The sequence below is a fragment of the Rhinoderma darwinii genome, chromosome 1 (assembly GCF_050947455.1).
Source record: "Rhinoderma darwinii isolate aRhiDar2 chromosome 1, aRhiDar2.hap1, whole genome shotgun sequence".
Taxonomy (NCBI): domain Eukaryota; kingdom Metazoa; phylum Chordata; class Amphibia; order Anura; family Rhinodermatidae; genus Rhinoderma; species Rhinoderma darwinii.
Genome location: NC_134687.1, coordinates 570,837,089 through 570,861,815, shown reverse-complemented (window position 1 = coordinate 570,861,815; position 24,727 = coordinate 570,837,089). Strand labels below are relative to the sequence as shown.

The 24,727-nt window shown below is 44.5% G+C and overlaps 1 protein-coding gene across 2 annotated transcripts in view; it reads left to right on the top strand.

Annotated features, from left to right (window-relative positions):
* The first annotated feature begins 22,310 nt into the window (after nt 1–22,310).
* SHISAL2B (shisa like 2B) overlaps nt 22,311–24,727 on the top strand; it is a 198,015-nt gene continuing 195,598 nt past the window's right edge. For both annotated transcript variants that reach the window (XM_075854897.1, XM_075854898.1), the window contains exon 1: nt 22,311–22,599. In XM_075854897.1, the coding sequence (XP_075711012.1) occupies nt 22,406–22,599 (194 nt within the window). In that variant the 5' untranslated portion in view covers nt 22,311–22,405. The remainder of the gene's footprint in view (nt 22,600–24,727) is intronic.

Here is a 24,727-nt window from a genome sequence, read left to right as displayed (position 1 = left end):
ATTACTGCATTTTTTTTATTCTCAATAAAATGGATAACGAGGGTTGTGTGGGATTTTTATTTCAATAAAAATCGTTGTTTTGACAGAATCAATTTCAGAACCACGGAACCCTGTCACAACGCTGTCAAACGGAAACCTTTAGCAACGTTTCCATCGCCATGGAGATCAATGGTGAGGAAAACGGAAGCTAAGGTCTAAGTTTGCAGTTCATTTGAGGGGTTACCCGACAGAAACCTCAGACGGAACCCCTCAACGGAAGGTCAACGCTGATGTGAACAAAGCCTAACACATATGGTAGGCTTAGATACAGGGCCCAAGTGCATGTGTGATACTGTTTGTTGGACCCTGTATCTAAGACTAAGGTAGGCTTAGATACATGGTCCAGCAGACAGTAATCTTATGCAGTATAAGATTACTGTCGGCTGGGGCCCTGTATCTAAGCCTACCTCATGGTAGGCTTTAAAGGTGTTGTCCAGTCCCTGGGGGGCTGTATGGCACTATCTACAAGGAGGAGGTGGGGGCACTATCTACAGTGGGACAGTATGGCACTATCTACAAGGGGGAGGTAGGGGCACTATCTGCAAGGTGGGCTGTATGGGGCATTTTCCACAAGGGGGGAGGGGGCCGCCATGGCTGTACATTGGCAGCGACGCTACATTCAATAGTATCTGCGTTGTTAGGATGCAGATACTATTGTACACTATGGCAGAGCAGGGAGGTAGCTCCCTGCTTTGTCATTTACTAGGCTACAGGCCGTTCAGCCTGCAGCTTATCAGGCACAGGGACAGGATCCCTGCGCAGGCCAGCGTGATGACGTCACTGGATCACGTCGGCCTATGCAAGGATCCCTTCGGCGTTGTGGAGCAGCTCCATTCGTCATGGAAAAGGGGCCTAGGTGAGCATAATTTTTTTTGTTTTATTTGTTTAGGGACCATTGTCTAAAAGGGGAGGTGGAGGCCTTGTTGGGAGGGGGGGGGGGCTGCATGGCAGAATCTACTGGGGGGCTGTATTGCACAATCTACAGGGGGACTGTATGGCACAATCTACAGGCGGCACTATCTACAAGTGGGTATGTGTGTGGCACCGAGGGGAGGGGGGCCCAGTCAAAAGTTTGCGATTGGGCCCAGTTTTTCTTAGTTACGCACCTGCACTCAAAGCTTTAAATACCTCATCCTGAGTTACCTGAATCGGCCCCTCAGTACCTTCATCCTCCAAAATCCTCCTCAATATCACATTTCCCTAAGGTCTCAAACCGTAAATAAAAATAATTTAATTGGTCCATTAACCCTACATTTCCTGAAAGAAATTACCTTTGTTTCCCACCCTGTCACTTTCTTCAAACACTTCCAAATACCCTCAGAATTGCTACTCAGCATATCCTGCAGCCTAGCTCATATTCTCAATTCGCCCTCACAATAGATTTCCTAATATCATACTATCACAAAATCATGTATATTACTAGCACAATCCTCAAAGTCCAAACTGTTTGAGACACACAGTCCTATAAGGGTATCTTCTGCCGCCTCAGTCCTTAAATGCACAGACTTTACAGTCGGTGGTGCCTGTTTAAATTCTTGTCTTTACACTGGAAGCATAAGCACCGCACAATAATCCGATTTCCCAAAATCTGACCTTCGAATACTGCAAAGGGCACTCTTAATAGGGGTATAACTGTGATCTAAAAATGCTTGCTCCTCTCGTCGGTTCTACTATATGCTGATAGTACTGGGAATACATTCTCTAGATGTGCAATGTGGATGGATATAGACAGCCGTATTTGTAACCATAGTAAATTGATGTGGTAGATAGTTAACACGACATTTGAGGATTGAGTATTCCACATCCGTCCAGCATACTTTGGACACTATAGCCACACGATCTGTTGTTAATAAGCGTGCACACAACTCCGCCTTTACATTTTCCCGTCAGTTCATCCACACGGTCACTTCTAAACAGGTTAAATCCATCAAATTGTATTCCACAGTCTGGAAAATCAGCATACAACCATGTCTCGGTAAAGCAGAGCTAACAAGAGTTCAGCAAATCTCTTTGCGCAGCGATACACATCTGCAGCTTGTCTTAATTTGACATTCTGGTGCACAGACAGTCAGAGATATGCCTAATTTATTAAGAGGCATGCGCCATGTTATAGATTTAACACATATTACTCCGGCGCTCCTAAGAGTAAGACTGGAGTATGAAACGGCAGTCTTAATAAGTTCCTCTATGTATCTGTAACACCCGAGTAGTAGCCAAAAAAAAAAGGCTTAGAAATGACTACATAGAATATTTGAAGACTAGTAGAAACAAACTGTCCTCTCAACTCATCTAGATTTTATAAAGAATTGTTTTAGGAAAAACAAAATTCCTATAGGTAAAAATATAAAAGTTTACTAGAAAGATTTTGCACTGGTATGAAATGAATGTTTCAACACTGAAAATTGTACTACTGTATGAATGGGTTTATCGGGCATGATGTGATCTGTTAGCAAATGGAACTGTGTAAAGGTGATGGACAAAGACTATCAAGGGGCAGGAATTTGTCCATTGTTATCTAGGAGATATTATTAGATTCTTATTCATTCTTAAATAAGCAGTAACTCCGACCATACTGTAGTTATCTTTTTTGGCCACAAGATGGCGAAGTAATACTCTTTATAGAGAAACATTACACGCTTTGTACAGTATCTCTATATCTAACATCAAAATAATTAAAGCTAACCTATCTACCTAGCTGATCACTGCGTAAGACATGGACAGGCGGGGTTAACCAAAGCAAGAGTTGGCCCCGAATCTAGGCACCCTTCTATGACGGTGCTGAGATGAAGCAACCCCTTTAACCCATTCTCGCCGCTGCCATTTTTCAGTTTTTCATTTTTTGTTTTCTTCCCCACCTTCAAAAAGCCATAACTTTTTTATTTTTCCGTCGATATAGCCATATGATTTCTTATTTATTGCGGGACGAGTTGTAGGTTTTCACGGCACCATAGAATGTACTAGGAAACTGGAAAAAAAAGTATTTGTGGGGTGGAATGGAAAAAAACTGTAAATCCTCCATAGTTTTTTTGGGTGTCGTTTTTACGGAGTTCACCGTGCGGTAAAAACAACATGTTAATCATATTGACTCGCAAAATAATGTTATGACAATACCAAATTGATATAGTTTTTTTTATGTCTTACTACTAGAAAAAACTAATTGTTAAAAATAAAATTTGTTTTGCTTCGCCATATTCTGAGAGCCATAACTTTTTTATTTTTCCATCGATAGAACAGTTTGCAAACTTGTTTTTTCATGGGGCAAGCTGTCGTTTTTATTGGCACTATTTTGGGGTGCAAAGGACTTTTTGATCACTTTTTATTCCATTTTTTGTGGGAGATGAGGGGACCCAAAAAACAGGGAATCTTGCGGTTAATCTTTTTTTTTTTACCACGTTTACCGTGCGGGTTGAATAACGCTATATTGTAATAGTTCAGACTTTTACGGATGTGGCAATACCAGCTGCTACATAGCTATGTTAATTTTTTTTACATTGCTTGTGGCGGAAAATAGAAAAAGGGATTTTTTGAATTTTTTTATACATGAAAAAATGTTATTTAACTGTATTTAACTTTTTTTATTAGTTCCCCAGAGGACTTGAACAAATACAAATGTATTGCAGTATATTGTGATTTTTACGGGCTCCTATTACGCCCTACACCCTGACTGCCATGACAACCATCGGTACCCCAAAATCACATTGCGGGCTTGCTGATGGGACGTCAGAGTGGGCCATCCCCCTGTTTCTAATGGCTTAGATGCCGCGGTCGCTATTGACGAGGAGGTAAATGAGCGGGCTTTCGCTCAATTCAGTGTCATGTCGTCTGTAACATACAGCCGGCACATGCAAATTATGGAGCAGGCTCAACATGTGGGCCCCCTCAATACTCCCCCTCCCGCCTGGCCTCCGCCTTATTTATACTGCGGATGTCGGGATGGGGTCAAATGGATGTCGGGAAGGGGTCAAATGTGAAACCTAGTAAGGAGCCACAGAGTAAGGCGAGGAGAGAAGGGGTAAAGAGTTGGGATTATGCATTTATATAAAGCCTAGGTGACTGTATGACAAGCTTACGGCACTATTGCTGCTGACAGTGCCTGCTATAAACTGCCTTCTAACTGGACACATTAAAAGATCTCAGCACAGTAAATGGAAGAATACAGAAGTGTCCTCCGTTACCTTTTCTCTTATCTCAACATATTCTGAGATGTGTGGCGCAAGATGACCCACTTTTACAAACAAAACATGATTTTGTGATACTCTGTCAAGAGATGTCTATGTACAATATGTGTGTCTATGTGTAGCCACCCAATGGTTGTGATGTGAATTGCAGCCTGTCAAGGGTTTTGCTAGGATGTTGCGACATTGTAGTAAATTTGTTTACTGAGAATTTGGAATCCTTTACCAAATTCAAGCAAAGTTATGGGTGGACAAATCTGTACCTTCATACATACGAGGTCCGCAGGGTCGTAGCTAAAGGCTCATGGGCCCCGATGCAAAAATTCTTACTGGGCCCCCCCCCCCCGCAAACTTCTCATGGCCGACGGTCCGCAGCTTTCAGCTGCATCGCTGGGTCTCCTAAGTGACCCAACAATGCAGCACTAGCAGCCGGGGGCGTCACTAAGGCTGGGTTCACACACCCTATTTACGGACGTAATTCGGGCGTTTTAGCATTGAATTACGTCCGAAAATGCGGCTCAAAAGCGTTGGCAAACATCTGCCCATTCATTTGAATGGGTCTAACGATGTTCTGTGCCGACGGTCATTTTTTTTACGCGCCGCTGTCAAAAGGCGGCGCGTAAAAAAGACGCCCGCGTCAAAGAAGTGCCTGTCACTTCTTCAGACGTAAATGGAGCCGTTTTCCATGGACTCCATAGAAAAACAGCTCCAATTACGTCCGTAAAGGACACAGCGAAAGACGCCTGCACATGCCTTTACGGCTGAAAACAGCACCGTAATTTCAGCCATTAGGGTATGTTCACACGGCCTATTTACGGACGTAAATCTGGCGTTTTTGCCCCGAATTACGCCCGAAAATAGCGCCTCAATAGCGCTGACAAACATCTGCCCATTGAAAGCAATGGGCAGACGTTTGTCTGTTCACACGAGGCGTATATTTACGCGCCGCTGTCAAATGACGGCGCGTAAATAGACGCCCGCGTCAAAGAAGTGACCTGTCACTTCTTTGGCCGTAATTGGAGCCGTTATTCATTGACTCCAATAATGGCCGTAATTGACGCGGCGTTCAAGCGCCTGCACATGCCGTTACGGCTGAAATTACGGGGATGTTTTCAGGCTGAAACATCCCCGTAATTTCAGCCGTAACGGACTCCCTCGTGTGAACATACCCTTAGGCTGGGTTCACACGACCTATTTTCAGACGTAAACGAGGCGTATTATGCCTTGTTTTACGTCTGAAAATACGGCTCCAATACGTCGGCAAACATCTGCCCATTCATTTGAATGGGTTTGCCGACGTACTGTGCAGACAACCTGTAATTTACGCGGTCGTTTGACAGCTGTCAAAAGACAACGCGTAAAATTACAGCCTCGTCAAAAGAAGTGCAGGACACTTCTTGGGACGTTTTTGGAGCCGTTTTCTCATAGACTCTATTGAAAACAGCTCCTAAAACGGCCGAAAAAACGGCACGAAAACGGCGCGAAAAACGCAGCGAAAAACGTGAGTTAGGGTATGTTCACACGGCCTATTTACGGACGTAAATCGGGCGTTTTTGCCCCGAATTACGCCCGAAAATAGCGCCTCAATAGCGCTGACAAACATCTGCCCATTGAAAGCAATGGGCAGACGTTTGTCTGTTCACACGAGGCGTATATTTACGCGCCGCTGTCAAATGACGGCGCGTAAATAGACGCCCGCGTAGAAGAAGTGACCTGTCACTTCTTTGGCCGTAATTGGAGCCGCTATTCATTGACTCCAATGAATAGCAGCGCTAATTACGGCCGTAATTGACGCGGCGTTCAAGCGCCTGCACATGCCGGTACGGCTGAAATTACGGGGATGTTTTCAGGCTGAAACATCCCCGTAATTTCAGCCGTTACGGACCCCCGCCGTGTGAACATACCCTTAGGGTATGTTCACACGCTGAGCCAAAAACGTCTGAAAATACGGAGCTGTTTCAAGGGAAAACAGCACCTGATTTTCAGACGTTTTTTGAGCAACTCACGTTTTTCGCGCCGTTTTCGCGGCGTTTTCGTGCCGTTTTTGGAGCTGTTTTCAATAGAGTCTATGAGAAAGCTGCTCCAAAAACATCCCAAGAAGTGTCCTGCACTTCTTTTGACGAGGCTGTAATTTTACGCGTCGTCTTTTGACAGCTGTCAAACGACGACGCATTAATTACAGGTCGTCTGCACAGTACGTCGGCAAACCCATTCAAATGAATGGGCAGATGTTTGCCGACGTATTGGAGCCGTATTTTCAGACATAAAACAAGGCATAATACGCCTCATTTACGTCTGAAAATAGGTCGTGTGAACCCAGCCTTGCTCAAAAAACGTCTGAAAATCAGGTGCTGTTTTCCCTTGAAAACAGCTCCGTATTTTGAGACGTTTTTGGCTCAGTGTGTGAACATACCCTAACAGACGCTGCCGTGTGAACATACCCACAGGGCTTAAAATGTCAGCGGAAATAGCCCCAATACATATGTGTGCCCACCAAAAAAAATGTGTATATGAGACAGCATAGCATATCTATAGCACTACAACCCTATAAACTATGGATAGGATTAGATACATTGGCTCAGCAGACAGAATCACACATGATAGGATTAGATACAGTGGCTGAGCAGACAGTATCACACATGATAGGATTAGATACAGTGGCTCAGAAGACAGTATCACACATGATAGGATTAGATACAGTGGCTGAGCAGACAGTATCACACATGATAGTATTAGATGCAGTGGCCCAACAGACTGTATCACACATGATAGGATTAGATACAATGACTCAGCAGACAGTATCACACATGATAGGATTAGATATAGGGTCCAGCAGACAGTATCACACATGATAAGATTAGATACAGGGGCTCAGAAGGCAGTATCTCACATGATAGGATTAGATACAGTGGCTCAGCAGACAGTATCACACATGATCGGATTAGATATAGCGCCCAGCAGACAGTATCACACAAGATACGATTAGATACAGGGCCCAGCAGACAGTATCACACATGATTGGATTAGATACACAGCTCAGCAGACAGTATCACACATGATTGGATTAGATACAGGGCCCAGTTCGCTGACATTGCGGCTCCAGCGCTGGACCCAGGATAGGTAATAATAATAATTTTGCTTCTTTATGTGTTACTGATTATTTTTGTGTGTTTGTGTTTTTTTACAGGTTCGGTTGTTGGACTTCGGATTCGAGGACTTCAATGAAACGTTTTTTTTATTCTCAATAAAATGGTTAATGAGGGTTGTGTGTTTTTATTTCAATAAAATATTTTTTCTATGTGCTTGTATCTTTTTAAACTTTATTATCACCGCCTTAGTAATGGCCGCCGGCTGATTGACAACCTCCATTACTAAGGCGAGGCTTAATGTTAGCCGATGCAGAGGCTACACTAACCCCCATTATTACCCCGGTACCCACCGCCACCAGGAGTACTGTGAAGAGCCGGGTACGAACCAGTACCCGACCATCTGTAGTGACGGGCAGGCAGCGGGGTGGCCGCAGGCTGGTAGTGTTAGGCTGGGGAAGGCCAAAAACAGTGGCCCTTCCCACCCTTGTAATGCTGCCTGCTGCTGCTGTGTTGTATCTGGCTGGTTATGAAAATTGGGGGGACCCCACATCGTTCTTTCCAATAATTTATTATTATTTTTTTTTTTAAATGACGTGGGGTCCCACACATTTTTCATAACCAGCCAGATACAATAAAGCAGCAGCAGGCAGCATTACCAGGGTGGGAAGGGCCACTGTTTTTGGCCTTTCCCCTCCTGATAATACCAGCCTGCGGCCACCCCAGTGGCCGACCATCACTACAGATGGTCAGGTACTGGATGGTACCCGGCTCTTCCCAGCACCCCTGGTGGTGGTGGGTACCGGGGTAATAAAGGGGGTTAGTGTTAGCCTCTGCACCGGCTAACACTAAGCCCCGCCTTAGCAATGGACGTCGTCAATCAGCCGGCGGCTATTACTAAGGCGGTAGTAATATAGTTTAAAAATAAACACAAAGACATATTATTCAACTTATTTATTAATGATATAGAAGATGGGATTAATAGCACTATTTCTATTTTTGCAGATGACACCAAGCTATGTAATATAGTTCAGTCAATGGAAGATGTTCATGAATTGCAGGCAGATTTAAACAAACTAAGTGTTTGGGCGTCCACTTGGCAGATGAAGTTTAATGTAGATAAATGTAAAGTTATGCATCTGGGTACCAACAACCTGCATGCATCATATGTCCTAGGGGGAGCTACACTGGCGGATTCACTTGTTGAGAAGGATCTGGGTGTTCTTGTAAATCATAAACTCAATAACAGCATGCAGTGTCAATCAGCTGCTTCAAAGGCCAGCAGGATATTGTCGTGTATTAAAAGAGGCATGGACTCACGGGACAGGGATGTAATATTGCCACTTTACAAAGCATTAGTGAGGCCTCATCTAGAATATGCAGTTCAGTTCTGGGCTCCAGTTCATAGAAAGAATGCCCTGGAGTTGGAAAAAATACAAAGAAGAGCAACGAAGCTAATTAGGGGCATGGAGAATTTAAGTTATGAGGAAAGATTGAAAGAATTAAACCTATTTAGCCTTGAAAAAAGACGACTAAGGGGGGACATGATTAACTTATATAAATATATTAATGGCACATACAAAAAATATGGTGAAATCCTGTTCCTTGTAAAACCCCCTCAAAAAACAAGGGGGCACTCCCTCCGTCTGGAGAAAAAAAGGTTCAAGCTGCAGAGGCGACAAGGCTTCTTTACCGTGAGAACTGTGAACCTATGGAATAGCCTACCGCAGGAGCTGTCACAGCAGGGACAGTAGATGGCTTTAAAAAAGGGTTAGATAATTTCCTAGAACAAAAAAAATATTAGCTCCTATGTGTAGAAATTTTTCCTTCCCTTTTCCCGTCCCTTGGTTGAACTTGATGGACATGTGTCTTTTTTCAGCCGTACTAACTATGTAACTATGTAACATAGAAAAAATATTTTATTGAAATAAAAAAAAAACCCACACAGCCCTCATTAACCATTTTATTGATAATAAAAAAAAAGCTGTCATCGAAGTAGTCCTGGAATCCGCCGTAGTCCAACGACCGAACCTGTAAGAAAACACACAAAAAATGATTAGTAAGACATGTGTTAGGCTTAGATACAGGGCCCATGTGCCTACCACAACGTAGGCTTAGATACAGGGTCCAGCAGACAGTAATCTTATACAGTATAAGATTACTTTGTGCTGGGGCCCTGTATCTAAACCTACAGTGTGGTAGGCTTAGATACAGGGCCCAGCAGACAGGATCACGCATGGGCCATGTATCTAAGCCTACCATGTGATTGGCTTAGATACAGGGCTTAGCAGAAGGGATCACACAATCTGTGATCCTGTCTCAGGGGCCCCCTAAGCCTGATACATCGTAGGCTTAGGGGTTGTGCAGTCCCTAAACATTGATGGCCTATCTACAGGATAGGCCATCAATAGCTGATGTGTCGCCCGGGACCCGCAAATCAGCTGTTTTGAAGGGGCCGCAGCACTCGTACGAGAGCTGCTCCCCTTCATTTCACTACTCGCTCACACTGTGAATCGCCGACACGGATTCACAGTGTGACCGGAATGAAGTGACAGGAATGAAGGGGAGCAGCTCTCGTACGAGTGCTGCGGCCCCTTCAAAACAGCTGATTGGCGGGTCCCGGGAGTCGGACCACGCCAGTCAGGGCTAACCTTACCTTCCTCTTCGGCCGCGGCGGGAGTTCTGTCGTCTCAATGCTGTGCGCGGCGCATAGCGCTGACACGTCATGCGCTGAGCACAGCGCTTGACGTCAGGACCTCCGCTGCGATCCGGAACCAGGAAGGTAAGTAAAGTATGTTACTATAGTAACAGGGGCCCGCGGCCCGAGTTACTATAGTAATTTTTTATTGATGTGGTGCGGGGGGCCGTGGGCCCCCCTGGCTTCGGGGCCCGGTCGCAATTGCGACCCCTATAGCGTAGTGGAGTGGAGGTCCGATGGAATATGCCATGATTTTTTCTGTTGGGTTCCATACGAATGTGTGCATGAAATTTAACCTACAGTAAAGGTTTTATGCACCTCTATGGTTGCCCTATTACAGCTCCATACAAAACACAGCCGTAATATGGTCGTGTCTATAAGCCCTTAAATGGCAGCATAGGTTATCACCAGATACTTCTGGGATTTAAAGGTAGCGAGTTGCTCCTGGGTCCTGATGCCTGAGGGGGCCTAAAGGCTCCTGTGCAACTTAAGAAGTCACCCTTTATATAAGGCCTTATTCACACGAACGTGTCCGTTTTGCGCACGCAAAAGGTCCGTGTGTCATCAGCATATGGTGTGTGGCTGCGTGATTTTCACGCAGCTGGCATCATTATGACACTCTGGTTTTATGTTTACAAATAGAAAAGCACGTGCTGCTTTTCTGTTTTCATTCATTGATTTTACTACTGTTGCGCGAAACACGCGTGGCACCCGGAAGTGCTTCAATGAGTGTGTGCTGCGCGAAACACGGCCAAATATAGGACATGTCGTGAGTTTTACGCGTGAAATTTACTGACAGTCTGAATGGCCCCATTCATTAACATAGGTCCGTGCGACGCGTGTGAAAATCACACGCGTAGCACGGACGTAAAACACGTTCGTGTGAATAAGGCCTAAATATTACATGGTAGGTGAGGGGCCATGTTTATGCTTTTGCATTAGGGCCCAGGAGATTTAAGTGACACCTCTGGCTATGACACATGACTGACATTAAAGGGGTTTTCCACCTTCTGACTCCGGATAGGTCATCAGTACATGATCTGTGGGGTCTGACATCCGGACCCGGCACAGATCAGCTGGTCCGGTGTCTCTGTGAACCGGACGTACATGCCAGAAGCAGTTGTATCCAGCGATGGAATAGCGGCCAAGCGGCAGTACTGCAGCTCTGCTCCTATTCAAGTGAATAGGAGCAGACCTGCAGTTATGCAGCACGGCCACTATATGTTGCATTACTGAGGTATGCCCTAACAACTGCCTGTGTACAATCAGTACACAGGCTAATGTACTAGCATATAGATCTATGCCAGTACATTACAGTTTAAAAAAAAAAATGAAAAATACCTTTATGAGATTTAAAAAAAAAGTTAAAAGAATGTAAAAAAAATAAATGATAAATAAATTAAAAAGTAAAAAAACTACACAGAAACACACATTTTTTTATAATAAATAAACTTTTTAAAATATAAGTCCCAAAACATGAAATAATATAGACGTATTTGGTATCGCCACGACCGTAACAACCTGTACAACAAATGTATAACATTATTTATGACGATCGGTGTATGGTGTAAAAAAAAAATATTAAAACTGCAGCAGAACTGCTTTTTTTCTGCATTTTCGCCAAAATAAAAATTTATAGAAATGAAACGATAATGTAGTTGTACCAAAAAATGGTACCTACATAAAGTACAACTTGTCCCGCAAAAAACAAAGACTCATACAACTACATCATACAAAAAATAAAAAAGTTATGAGCGTCGGGATGCAAAGAGGGAAATCTAAAAAAATTGTTCTGTCCTGACGGCCAAAATTGGCCGTGTCCTTAAGGGGTTAAAGTCCAAAACACGTCAGTTCGCTGAGGTGCTGTGCGATTTATATATATGATTTGCCAAAAATAAATATCCCTTGTGAGAGCTGAGTTTCTAAATATTTCCTACCATGCCTTGCTTTTTCTTTTTAAGTCTGCCTCGTCTGAACATAGCCTAAAGAAGATCAACAATACGCAAACTAGTTTGCGTTTCATTGAATTGAATTGATAATAATGCTGGTTAATTGAAAGTGTCTCCTGGATAAATTAAATCTAAATGCCCACTCTCCAAAAATGGTGTGTAATTCATAAGATTGCCATCTCAAATAAATAAATAAATATATATATATATATATATATATATATATATATACACTACCGTTCAAAAGTTTAGGGTCGTGTAGAAATGTCCTTATTTTTGAAAGAAAAGCACAGTTTTTTTTCAATGAAGATAACATTAAATTAATCAGAAATACACTCTATACATTGTTAATGTGCTAAATGACTATTCTTGTAATGACAGGGGGGTAGGGAAACAGACAGTGAGCCCTAATCTACCCACCACTCAGTCCCTGCCTACTTGCAACGACCCACCCTAGGCGAAGGGGTACAACTGGGCGACGGTCCCTACGCTCCGTAGGTGCACGACAGACAAACAGACAAGGGGACACAAGCAAAGGGAAATGGGGCAGTTGCCCACGGCAACACCGTGACCAACAAGAGAGGTGAACGAGCCGAGTCAAACCAGGAATGTACGAGGTACCAAACGCAGAGCAGGAGAGTAGTCAGTAAGCCGGGGTCAGTATGAAGCAAGGTCAAATAGCTAGGAGCTGCAACAAGGCCAGGAAACCACACGAGAAGAATCACAAGCAAAGGAGGAACAGGAAAGGCAGGTATAAATAGACAGAGGGCAGGAGCTAGCTCCGTCTGGCCAGGCTGCGATAGGCTCTCCCACTCCTAAGCCTGCCATCCTGAGTGGTGGAAGATGGAGTCAGTCTCAGAGACATAGAACCAGGTGCAGACTGATTACCCATGGGCGTATACAAAGAAGTTGTGCCTGGCAGATCCTTTACAATTCTAGCTGCAAACGTCTGGTTTTTAATGCAATATCTACATAGGTGTATAGAGGCCCATTTCCAGCAACCATCACTCCAGTGTTCTAATGGTACATTGTGTTTGCTAACTGTGTTAGAAGGCTAATGGATGATTAGAAAACACTTGAAAACCCTTGTGCAATTATGTTAGCACCGCTGTAAACAGTTTTGCTGTTTAGAGGAGCTATAAAACTGACTGTAAAGGATCTGCCAGGCACAGCTTCGGGGTTAACTCCCAGAACTAATCAGTCAGCACCTGAGAATACATCCCTGAGACTGACTCCTGCTTCCACCATTCAGGCTGGCAGGCTTAGGAGTGGGAGAGCCTATCATAACCTGGCCAGATTCAGCTAGCTCCCGCCCTCGGTCTATTTAAACCTGCACTTCCTGTCCCTTGGTGCTTGTGATTCTTTCCTTGTGGTTTCCTGGCCCAGCTACAGCTCCTGCTATTTTTGATCCTGCTCCATACAGGCCCTGGCTTGCCGGCTACTCTTCTGCTTTTCGTTTTGTGCCTCGCGCGCTCCTGGCTTGGCTCGGCTCGTTCACCGCTCTGGTTGCTCGCGGTGTTGCCGTGGGCAGCGGCCCCTTTTCCTTGCTTGTGTTCCTTTGTATGTTTGTCGTGTTTGTCGTGCACTTGCTGAGCGCGGGGGCCGCCGCCCGGTTTTGCCCCGTCGCCTAGGGCAGGTCGTTGCGGGTGGGCGGGGACGGAGTGGCGGGTGGAGTGGGGCTCACTTGTCCGTCTCCCTACCCCCTGCCGTTACATAATCACAAGCCCATACCTAGTCTACCCCTGGTCCCTGACACCACTATGGACCCCCGTGAGACCCTGGCTCAGCAAATGCAGGGTCTCTCCCTACAGGTCCAGGCCCTGGCTCAGAGGGTCAACCAGCCTGATGCTACCCTGGTAGTTCCCCTCACCGCACCTCTTGAACCCCACCTCAAGTTGCCCGACCGGTTCTCAGGGGACCGGAGGGCTTTTTTCTCCTTTCGGGAGAGTTGTAGGCTTTACTTTCGTTTAAAGCCTCATTCCTCAGGTTCTGAGAGCCACCGGGTGGGTATAATTATGTCCCGGCTCCAAGAAGGGCCCCAAGAGTGGGCCTTCTCCTTGGCTCCTGACGCCCCTGAACTTTCCTCCGTTGATTGTTTCTTTTCTGCTCTCGGACTTATTTATGACGAGACTGACAGGACTGCCTTTGCCGAGAGTCAGCTGGTGACCTTAAGTCAGGGTAAGAGACCTGTTGAGGAGTATTGCTCTGACTTTCGGAAGTGGTGCGTAGCTTCTCGGTGGAATGACCCTGCCTTAAGGTGCCAGTTTAGGTTGGGTCTGTCGAATGCCCTGAAAGACCTGCTAGTTAGCTATCCCTCTTCTGACTCCCTAGACCAGGTTATGGCTTTAGCGGTACGACTTGACCGACGTCTCAGGGAACGACAACGTGAACGTTTATGTGTTTTCTCCTCCGACTCCCCCATGATGCCTCCCGAAGCTCCGTTGCTTCGTTCCTCCCCGAAAGATTCAGAGATACCTATGCAACTCGGAGCCTCCGTGTCCCCCCAACAACGTAGAGAATTCCGCAGGAAGAATGGTCTCTGTTTCTACTGTGGTGATGACAAGCATCAAGTGAACAACTGTCCTAAGCGTAAGATTGCAGCCAGAGAACTTCCGCGTCTAAGTGATCATCGGGGAGGTCACTTGGGCGCACAGGTATTTCCCGTAAATATGAAACTTACTAAGATCTTGCTTCCCTTTCAGGTCTCTTTTGGTGGTAGGTCTGCTACCGGCAGTGCCTTCGTGGATTCAGGATCCTCTACTAATATCATGTCTGTGGAATTTGCTATGTCCCTTGCTATGCCTCTGATTGATTTGCCTAAACCTGTCCCGGTAGTGGGTATCGACTCCACTCCTCTTGCTAATGGTTATTTTACACAGCATACCCCTGTTTTTGAACTCCTTGTTGGCTCCATGCATTTGGAGCAATGCTCTGTACTGTTGATGCAGGGATTATCGTACGATTTGGTTCTAGGTCTTCCCTGGTTGCAGTTGCATAATCCCACATTTGACTGGAATACTGGGGAGCTAACCAAATGGGGTAATGAATGTTGTACGTCATGTTTTTCTGTTAATTCTATTTCTCCCCCTAAGGAGGCGAATACGCTACCTGAGTTTGTTCAGGACTTCGCTGATGTTTTCTCTAGGGAGGCCTCCGAAGTGTTACCTCCTAATAGAGAATACGATTGCGCTATCGAATTGGTACCAGGAGCTAAGCTTCCTAAGGGTAGGATATTTAATCTTTCTTGTCCCGAACGTGAAGCTATGAGAGTGTATATCCAGGAATCCCTGGCCAAGGGTTACATTCATCCCTCTTCTTCTCTGGTAGGTGCAGGCTTCTTCTTCGTGGGGAAGAAGGATTGTGGTCTTAGGCCATGCATTGACTACCGTAGCCTGAATAAGGTCACGGTAAGGAACCAGTATCCCCTTCCTTTGATTCCTGATCTCTTTAATCAGGTTCAGGTGGCCCAATGGTTTTCTAAATTGGATCTACGGGGGGCGTATAACCTTATTCGCATCAAAGAGGGGGATGAGTGGAAGACTGCGTTTAACACGCCCGAAGGCCATTTCGAATACCTCGTCATGCCCTTTGGGTTGTGTAATGCCCCTGCGGTCTTCCAGAATTTCATAAATGAGATTTTGAGAAATTACCTGGGGATTTTTCTGGTAGTGTACCTTGATGACATACTGGTGTTTTCCAAGGACTGGTCCTCCCACATTGAGCATGTCAGGAAGGTGCTCCAGGTCCTTCGGGAAAACAAACTGTTTGCCAAAACCGAAAAATGTGTGTTTGGGGTACAGGAGATTCCATTTTTGGGTCAAATCCTCACTCCTCATGAATTCCGCATGAACCCCGCCAAGGTTCAGGCTGTGGCGGAATGGGTCCAACCTGCCTCCCTGAAGGCGTTACAGTGTTTTTTGGGGTTCGCTAATTATTACAGGAGATTTATTGCTAACTTCTCGGTCATCGCTAAGCCCCTTACGGACCTCACTCGCAAAGGTGCTGATCTCCTCCACTGGCCTCCTGAGGCTGTCCAGGCTTTTGAGGTCCTTAAGAAGTGCTTTGTCTCAACCCCGGTGCTGGTTCAGCCCAACCAAATGGAGCCATTTATCGTGGAAGTTGACGCATCTGAGGTGGGAGTGGGGGCTGTCTTGTCCCAGGGTACCAGGTCCCTCACCCATCTCCGCCCCTGTGCCTACTTCTCCAAGAAGTTTTCGCCAACTGAAAGTAACTATGATATTGGCAACCGCGAACTCTTAGCCATTAAATGGGCATTTGAAGAGTTGCGCCACTTCCTGGAGGGGCTAGGCACCAGGTAACGGTCCTTACCGACCACAAGAATCTGGTTTTCCTAGAATCTGCCCGGAGGCTAAACCCGAGACAAGCTCGATGGGCGTTATTTTTTACCAGATTCAATTTTTTGGTTACCTATAGGGCTGGGTCTAAAAATATTAAGGCTGATGCACTGTCGCGTAGCTTCATGGCCAGCCCTCCTTCGGAGGAAGATCCTGCTTGTATTTTGCCTCCAGGTATAATCATTTCCTCGATCGATTCTGATTTAGTCTCTGATATTGCTGCTGATCAAGGTGCAGCTCCCGGGAACCTTCCTGAGAACAAGCTGTTTGTTCCCCTGCAATTCCGGCTAAGGGTACTTAGGGAAAATCATGACTCCGCACTATCTGGCCATCCAGGCATCCTGGGAACCAAACACCTCATTTCCAGAAATTATTGGTGGCCTGGGTTGCCTAAAGACGTTAAGGCCTACGTCGCCGCTTGTGAGGTTTGTGCTAGGTCCAAGACTCCCAGGTCCCGACCAGCGGGCTTACTGCGTTCGTTGCCCATTCCCCAGAGACCTTGGACACATATCTCCATGGATTTTATCACCGATTTGCCTCCATCCCAAGGCAAGTCGGTGGTGTGGGTGGTGGTGGACCGCTTCAGTAAGATGTGCCACTTTGTGCCCCTCAAGAAACTACCCAACGCCAAAACGTTGGCTACCTTGTTTGTCAAACACATCCTGCGTCTCCATGGGGTCCCTGTCAATATTGTTTCGGACAGAGGGGTACAATTTGTTTCATTGTTTTGGAGAGCCTTCTGTATGAAGTTGGGGATTGATCTGTCCTTCTCCTCTGCCTTCCATCCTGAAACCAATGGCCAAACGGAGAGGACTAATCAATCTCTAGAACAATACTTAAGGTGTTTTGTCTCTGACTGTCAATTTGATTGGGTCTCTTTCATTCCCCTCGCCGAATTTTCCCTTAATAACCGGGTCAGTAACTCGTCAGGGGTCTCTCCTTTTTTTTGTAATTTTGGGTTTAATCCACGGTTCTCCTCCATTTCACCTGGTAGTTCCAACAATCCTGAGGTAGAGGTCGTTCATCGGGAACTGTGCACAGTCTGGGCCCAGGTTCAGAAAAACCTAGAGGTGTCCCAGAGCGTACAAAAAACTCAGGCTGATAAAAAACGTTCTGATAACCCCCTGTTTATGGTCGGGGATCTGGTGTGGTTGTCGTCTAGGAACTTGCGTCTCAAGGTTCCGTCCAAGAAGTTTGCTCCCCGGTTTATTGGGCCGTATAAGGTCATTGAGGTCCTCAATCCTGTCTCCTTCCGGCTGGAGTTACCCCCGTCTTTTCGGGTACACGACGTGTTTCATGCCTCCCTCCTCAAACGCTGCTCCCCGTCCTTGGCTCCCTCGAGGAGACCTCCTGTTCCCATCCTCACCCCTGAGGGGGTGGAATTCGAGGTGGCCAGGATTGTGGACAGCAAGATGGTCCAAGGCTCCCTCCAGTACCTGGTCCATTGGAGAGGATACGGGCCCGAGGAGAGGACTTGGGTACCCGCCCGGGATGTTCACGCTGGGGTATTGGTCAGGAGGTTCCTCCTGCGTTTCCCCAGTAAGCCAGGTCCACTTAGAAAGGGTCCGGTGGCCCCTCATAAAAAGGGGGGTACTGTAAAGGATCTGCAAGGCACAGCTTCGGGGTTAACTCCCAGAACTAATCTGTCAGCACCTGAGAATACATCCCTGAGACTGACTCCTGCTTCCACCATTCAGGCTGGCAGGCTTAGGAGTGGGAGAGCCTATCGTAACCTGGACAGATTCAGCTAGCTCCCGCACTTGGTCTATTTAAGCCTGCACTTCCTGTCCCTCGGTGCTTGTGATTCTTTCCTTGTGGTTTCCTGGCCCAGCTACAGCTCCTGCTATTTTTGATCCTGCTCCATACAGGCCCTGGCTTGCCGGCTACTCTTCTGCTTTTCGCTTTGTGCCTCGCGCGCTCCTGGCTTGGCTCGGCTCGTTCACCGCTCTGGTTGCTCGCGGTGTTGCCGTGGGCAGCGGCCCCTTTTCCTTGCTTGTGTTCCTTTGTATGTTTGTCGTGTTTGTCGTGCACTTGCTGAGCGCGGGGGCCGCCGCCCAGTTGTGCCCCGTCGCCTAGGGCGGGTCGTTGCGGGTGGGCGGGGACGGAGTGGCGGGTGGAGTGGGGCTCACTTGTCCGTCTCCCTACCCCCTGCCGTTACACTGACCTTCCTTTGAGCTAGTTGAGAATCTGGAGCATTACATTTGTGGGTTCGATTAAACTCTCAAAATGGCTAGAAAAAGAGAGCTTTCATGTGAAACTCGACAGTCTATTCTTGTTCTTAAAAATGAAGGCTATTCCATGCGAGAAATTGCCAAGAAACTGAAGATTTCCTACAACGGTGTGTACTACTCCCTTCAGAGGACAGCACACACAGGCTCTAACCAGAGTAGAAAGAGAAGGGAGAGGCTCCGCTGCACAACTGAGCAACAAAACAAGTACATTAGATTCTCTAGTTTGAGAAATAGACGCCTTACAGGTCCTCAACTTTGAGATCAGGGACTATATTTCTTGTAGTACCACACACGTTGTTTATTACGCGATGTGCGGGTGTCCCAAAATATACGTAGGTCTGACATCCAGACAACTGCGAATACGCACCCGGGAACACATACGGGATATCATTGGAGCCAAAAAAATAACTGATTACCAACAACTGAAGACTTTACCGCGACACTTTAAACAATTTCACGATTGTAACCCTAAGTCGCTCATGATTCGCGGAATTGATCGTATACACTGTGGCATCAGAGGGGGTGATTTGAGGAAGATTTTGGCTCAGCGAGAGTGTATGTGGATTGTTAAACTGGGAACCATGGTCCCTGGCGGACTCAATGAACAACTCAACTTTGCTCCCTTTCTATAATAAAATAAAAAATAAAAATAAAAAAATATAAAAAAATTCCTACCACCTATTGTTTTTAAGTTTTTAACAGTTGTGTCTTATTTTTTCTATATAGGCATTTTATTTACTTACCCTGGGACGGTCTCTTCTCCTATCTCTGATGCGATCCTGGACATCAATACTTGACTGCACTTCCGAGAATAAAGAAGAGAATTTGAATATATTATGACGCACAATATGCATGTGTGTCTTTACGCACATGTATCTTTTCTGGGAACATGATGTTTCTAGTAGTATTATACTCTTTCTATGTATTTTTAGCCCATTATAGTAATTATTGGACACATGAATGCTATTTAGGCATTTGTTTACAAACGATGTATCTAATTATGACATAATATTTATGGTTATTGTCATATCCTGTGTTGTAGATAAATATGTTCACATACACTTTTCATAATTGTCATTGTATGTATTGCGTGCCATTTACATAGTGTTTGCGCATGTGACTTTAGTTATGCATACATTTTAATTACATATTTTTTCAATACATATTTCTGATTTTTATTTTATTTATTATTATTTTTATTTATTTTTTATTTTTTTTATTTTTTTTCACTTATTATTTTTTCTTCACTTTTAATTGGGAATATATTTGTTTATTTCCCTCATATCTAGGTTTCCAGACTAACATCTGTGCCCCTAGTCTTATGTTAAGTTAGTTTATCCTACATTATTATTTTTTCATATAACACATATAATGTCCTTCATTTCACGTATATTATGAACATGCACGGCACAGGCCACGAACCGTATATATGACCATTCTATGTTCTTTATCTTTCTTCTTTACTATTGAGTTATATGGTTCATGTTTTCCGGTCTAAATCTAATTGGATTTGCGTTTTATATACAATGTTTATTACTATATTTACTTTTCTTCTTTTCCTCGGCGATACACTCCCTCCCATCTTCCTCCAATGAGGTGCGCGCCTTCCCTGTGCGTGTCGGGTGCTTGGCTCATCCCCGTTCCTGCCTCCTATGGTGCACTGCGCATGCTCGGGATCCCTGTACGCGTCAGGGATGCCGGACCTGCGCTATGGCGCCGGGGGCAGGAAGTGGGGGATGCCTCACTTCTGGCTCTGTGCAGGGGATGCGCGCCGTGACGCGTTGGAATGACGGTGTGTAGGAAGAATTGCGATTGGTCATCTTAGACATGACGTACCACATAAAAGACTGTCCCATCTGAGACACAATAACACCCCCAGAGGAAGCATACGGCGAAACGCGCGTCGGGGTTCACCAACACGCCTGATCGACTCTCCTGGTCCCGACACTATGGGTAAGCTCTTCTAAGTCTAGATGAGTGGGCATTTCTTGCTATATATTCTTACTTGTCGGTAACATTGGTTCTTTTCCTGTGTCACCCACCCATTGTGCTTTGCACTAGGGCTTCACTGATCTTAGTAACCTGTTAGCTCCATGCCATATCTCTTCCACCACACACCTATACCAGTGTTAGACTTACCCTGGATCATTACGTTGAGTCTATTCTGTCGTGTTGTAGTGGTTATTACAGTGTCTTCATGTCCTGTTGCAAACTTTTTAATATTTGTATTTATATGTTAATAAAGATATCTATTTAAATGATCTTTGGCTATCTTAGCTCCCTTTTTTGTTCTTCTGTTTATATTCAATATATGGGAGTTGCCTATTCTTTACACTCAAGGAGGATGCTTTACCTATTTAGCTCCTAGCCTATTATTGTAATTGCTTGCCTGAGCCTTTTTGTGTATAACAGGTCCTCAACTGGCAGCTTCATTAAATAGTACCCGCAAAACGCCAGTGTCAACGTCTACAGTGAAGAGGCGACTCCGGGATGCTGGCCTTCAGGGCAGAGTGGCAAAGAAAAAGCCATATCTGAGACTGGCTAATAAAAGGAAAATATTAATATGGGCAAAAGCACACAGACATTGGACAGAGGAAGATTGGAAAAAAGTGTTATGGACAGACTAATCGAGGTTTGAGGTGTTTGGATCACACAGAAGAACATTTGTGAGAAGCAGAACAACTGAAAAGATGCTGGAAGAGTGCCTGACGCCATCTGTCAAGCATGGTGGAGGTAATGTGATGGTCTGGGGTTGCTTTGGTGGTGGTAAAGTGGGAGATTTATACAAGGTAAAAGGGATTTTGAATAAAGATTGCTATCACTCCATTTTGCAACGCCATGCCATACCCTGTGGACAGCGCTTGATTGGAGCCAATTTCATCCTACAACAGGACAATGACCCAAAGCCCACCTCCAAATTATGCAAGAACTATTTAGGGAAGAAGCAGGCAGCTGGTATTCTATCTGTAATGGAGTGGCCAGCGCAGTCACCAGATCTCAACCCCTTAGAGCTGTTGTGGGAGCAGCTTGACCGTATGGTACGCAAAAAGTGCCTATCAAGCCAATCCAACTTGTGGGAGGGGCTTCTGGAAGCATGGGGTGAAATTTCTCCCGATTACCTCAGCAAATTAACAGCTAGAATGCCAAAGGTCTGCAATGCTGTAATTGCTGCAAATGGAGCATTCTTTGACGAAAGCAAAGTTTGAAGGAGAAAATTATTATTTCAAATAAAAATCATTATTTCTAGTCATTTTGCAACTCATTTGATAAATATAAGTGTGAGTTTTCATGGAAAACACAAAATTGTCTGGGTGACCCCAAACTTTTGAACGGTAGTGTATATATAATTTTTTTAAATTTTTTTTTTTAGGATTTGTGTCTTACTAATAACATTTTTTTTATTGTACATCGGTAAAAGGTTAAGACATTTTTATGAGGAGAATCTAGTTTGAATATGTATCTTCCGTATTTTTGAGCTTTTATTGCTCTGTAGACAGCAGTAAAAGGCTTTCACATACGTATGACTATATGGTGTTAAAATCCCCCCCCCCCCCCCCCCCCCCAAATGAAAAAAGACGTACAAAAAAAAACAAAGAAAGAAAAAAATAAAGTGTCTAGCAAATATTGTTCCATCCATTCTATGCACAAGTTTACGACGAAGACAAACCTTACAGCAGATGGCACCAACAAGCTATTTTCAACATTTACTCTGGGTCCTATTCATTTACCATAAATGTAATGTAATCCCATAATAACACAGAGACTTATACAGTGTACTCAGAGCAAGAAAAAGGGAACCAGGTGACGTGAGCAGCCAGAATTACACAGGATCTGGAAGAAAACATAACACTGAAGACAACAGTGCTCTCAGGATGACAAGACACCTGCCGGAGACTTGCACCAGCTACTACACCTTCAACAACACATTTGTCAATAGTTTTGGCTGTCCAAGGAAGGATGACACTATAGATCTCATATATTGCTGTGGATTCGTTGACTTAAAATATTGCTGCAATGAGCCGGGCAACTACTTTCCATACAAACATGATTACATGTTGTCTCTTAGGTAAGACTTTAACGTTTTTTTTATTAAAAGTTGTAATTTTTTGTTGTCATTTTTTGTTTTGTTAGTGATTTGACATTGACATGTGACAATATGTTTAAAACTGTACGAATAAAGTTAGTTTTATTTAAAATTAATAATTTAAAATTATAATTGAGAATAATTACAAATATTTGTAATGAGGGTTCGTTATGATATAATTGTTGGGGGCTGTTAAGAAAATGTTTTTATTTCCATTTTTTATCTTTTCTGGGCTGCAGTGTGAGATAGTAATGTTTTAATGTTTCTGTTCATGGTAGTAGACAATGGTTTATATTATGAACCTCACATTTTTGTAAAATGTTTTTTACTGCAAATAATTTTTTATTTTTGTAAATAATTTTTACATGAAATGTAAATAATCAAACTAGTTTACAGAAAGTAAATATCAATGATTTTACACTTTATATGGGTTTTCTGAGTTATTTAAAAAATTGGCCACAGTAGGAGGGATGCAAAAAAAAAAAAAAAAAGAGCCATTGCTCAAACTCACGGATACCCGTTGTTTCAGCACCGCAGCTTCCTTTCTTCCCTGTCGCTGTTTATTGACATACATAGCTGCAGTGATGATGTGCTTTTATACCCACATGATCGCTGCAGCCAATCACTGGTCTCAGTGGGTATACAGCACAGGTACGAAGAAGCCAGTGCAGCAATCAGGAGAGTATACAGGCACGTCATCGGTGAAGCTAAGCCAATACACAGCGGTGGGGAGGAACAGAGCGGCGGCACTGGAACGACAGGAATCTGTGAGGTAAGTAATGTTTTTTGGTTTTTTTTTTGCATTCTTCCTACATTGGCCAAGTTTTTTAAATAACTTGGAAAACTCCTTTAATTTTTAAAATAGAAAAGTTCGATTTTAAATTATTTTCTAGAACTTTTTGTATCAACAATTTTCTTTTGTTTGTTTTAAAGACTAGTAAGGCTTCATTCACATCTGCGTCGGGAGTCCGTTCATGGGTTCTGTCGTACCTTTCCGTCAGGGGAACCCATGAATGGAACCCAAACTGAAACAAACAGAAACCATAGCTTTCCGTTTACATTACCACTGATTTCAATGGTAATGCATCCGTGCAAACGGTTTCCTTTTGTCACCATTCAGTAAGGCTTACGTAAGGCTTACGCCACACAGACCCCCTGTAGAAATCGCCACACAGCCCCCCTATAGAAATCGCCACATAACACCCCCGGAGATGGACCACCCCCGTGTAGTTAGTGCCACATATACCTGTCCCCGTTACAGCACTGTCCTCTTCCCCGATGATGCAGGCCTGCTCTCTTCTGACCAGCGGAACCACCCAAGCGGTGCAATAACATCATCGGGCCGACGTCATCACGCTGCCTGCATTAAAAAAAAGTCAGAATGGCGGGCAAGAGAACCAATGGTTCCCTTGCTTTGCCGGTGATGTCAATTATATCCGTGTCCTTTGGATGCGGATACAATTGATTCCATAAACCTTCAGTTTTGTCACGGTTTTTGCCACGACGGCAAAAACCGTGACAAAACTGAAGGCCCCTGGAATCAGTTACTTTAGTAAAGTAGAGAGTAAAAAAAATTGGTAATGGGTTCCCAGTGGTATTGACATTAAGAATAATGGTATTACAGACTTAATAGTGCTGTGCTACAACTTTTCTGTTTGTCTGGTCTAACTGAAATGGCCAATGTTCAAAGTCTGCAATAAAGTAGGTGAATGATGTGTAAAACATTGGCTTTGAGTCATTTTTTACACAGTCTGCACCAACAGTGGCAGTTTCTAAAACTCTCAGGGAAAAAGCATGGCAAATCAGAGTCGTAGTTTGTGCCATATTTATTAAATACGAAACTATTTGCTTGGTGTAGAAAAATAACACATTCCAACACCATAAAGGACACAGCATAGGAGGAAAATGTGCCATGGTTAGCAAAGAGGTTGCATGGCTCAAAAAGCTCATTTTCGAATACTGTTTTAGGCAATTCTTATAGAGCAGAATCCCGCATTCAGGACCCTCGTATATTAGTCAGTATTCAGAACAACCACCTAATGTGCCTCGTGTCGTGGACACATCCCCAGTAGCTCAGTCCCACTGCTAAAATCCTCTTGTACTCAGGCGA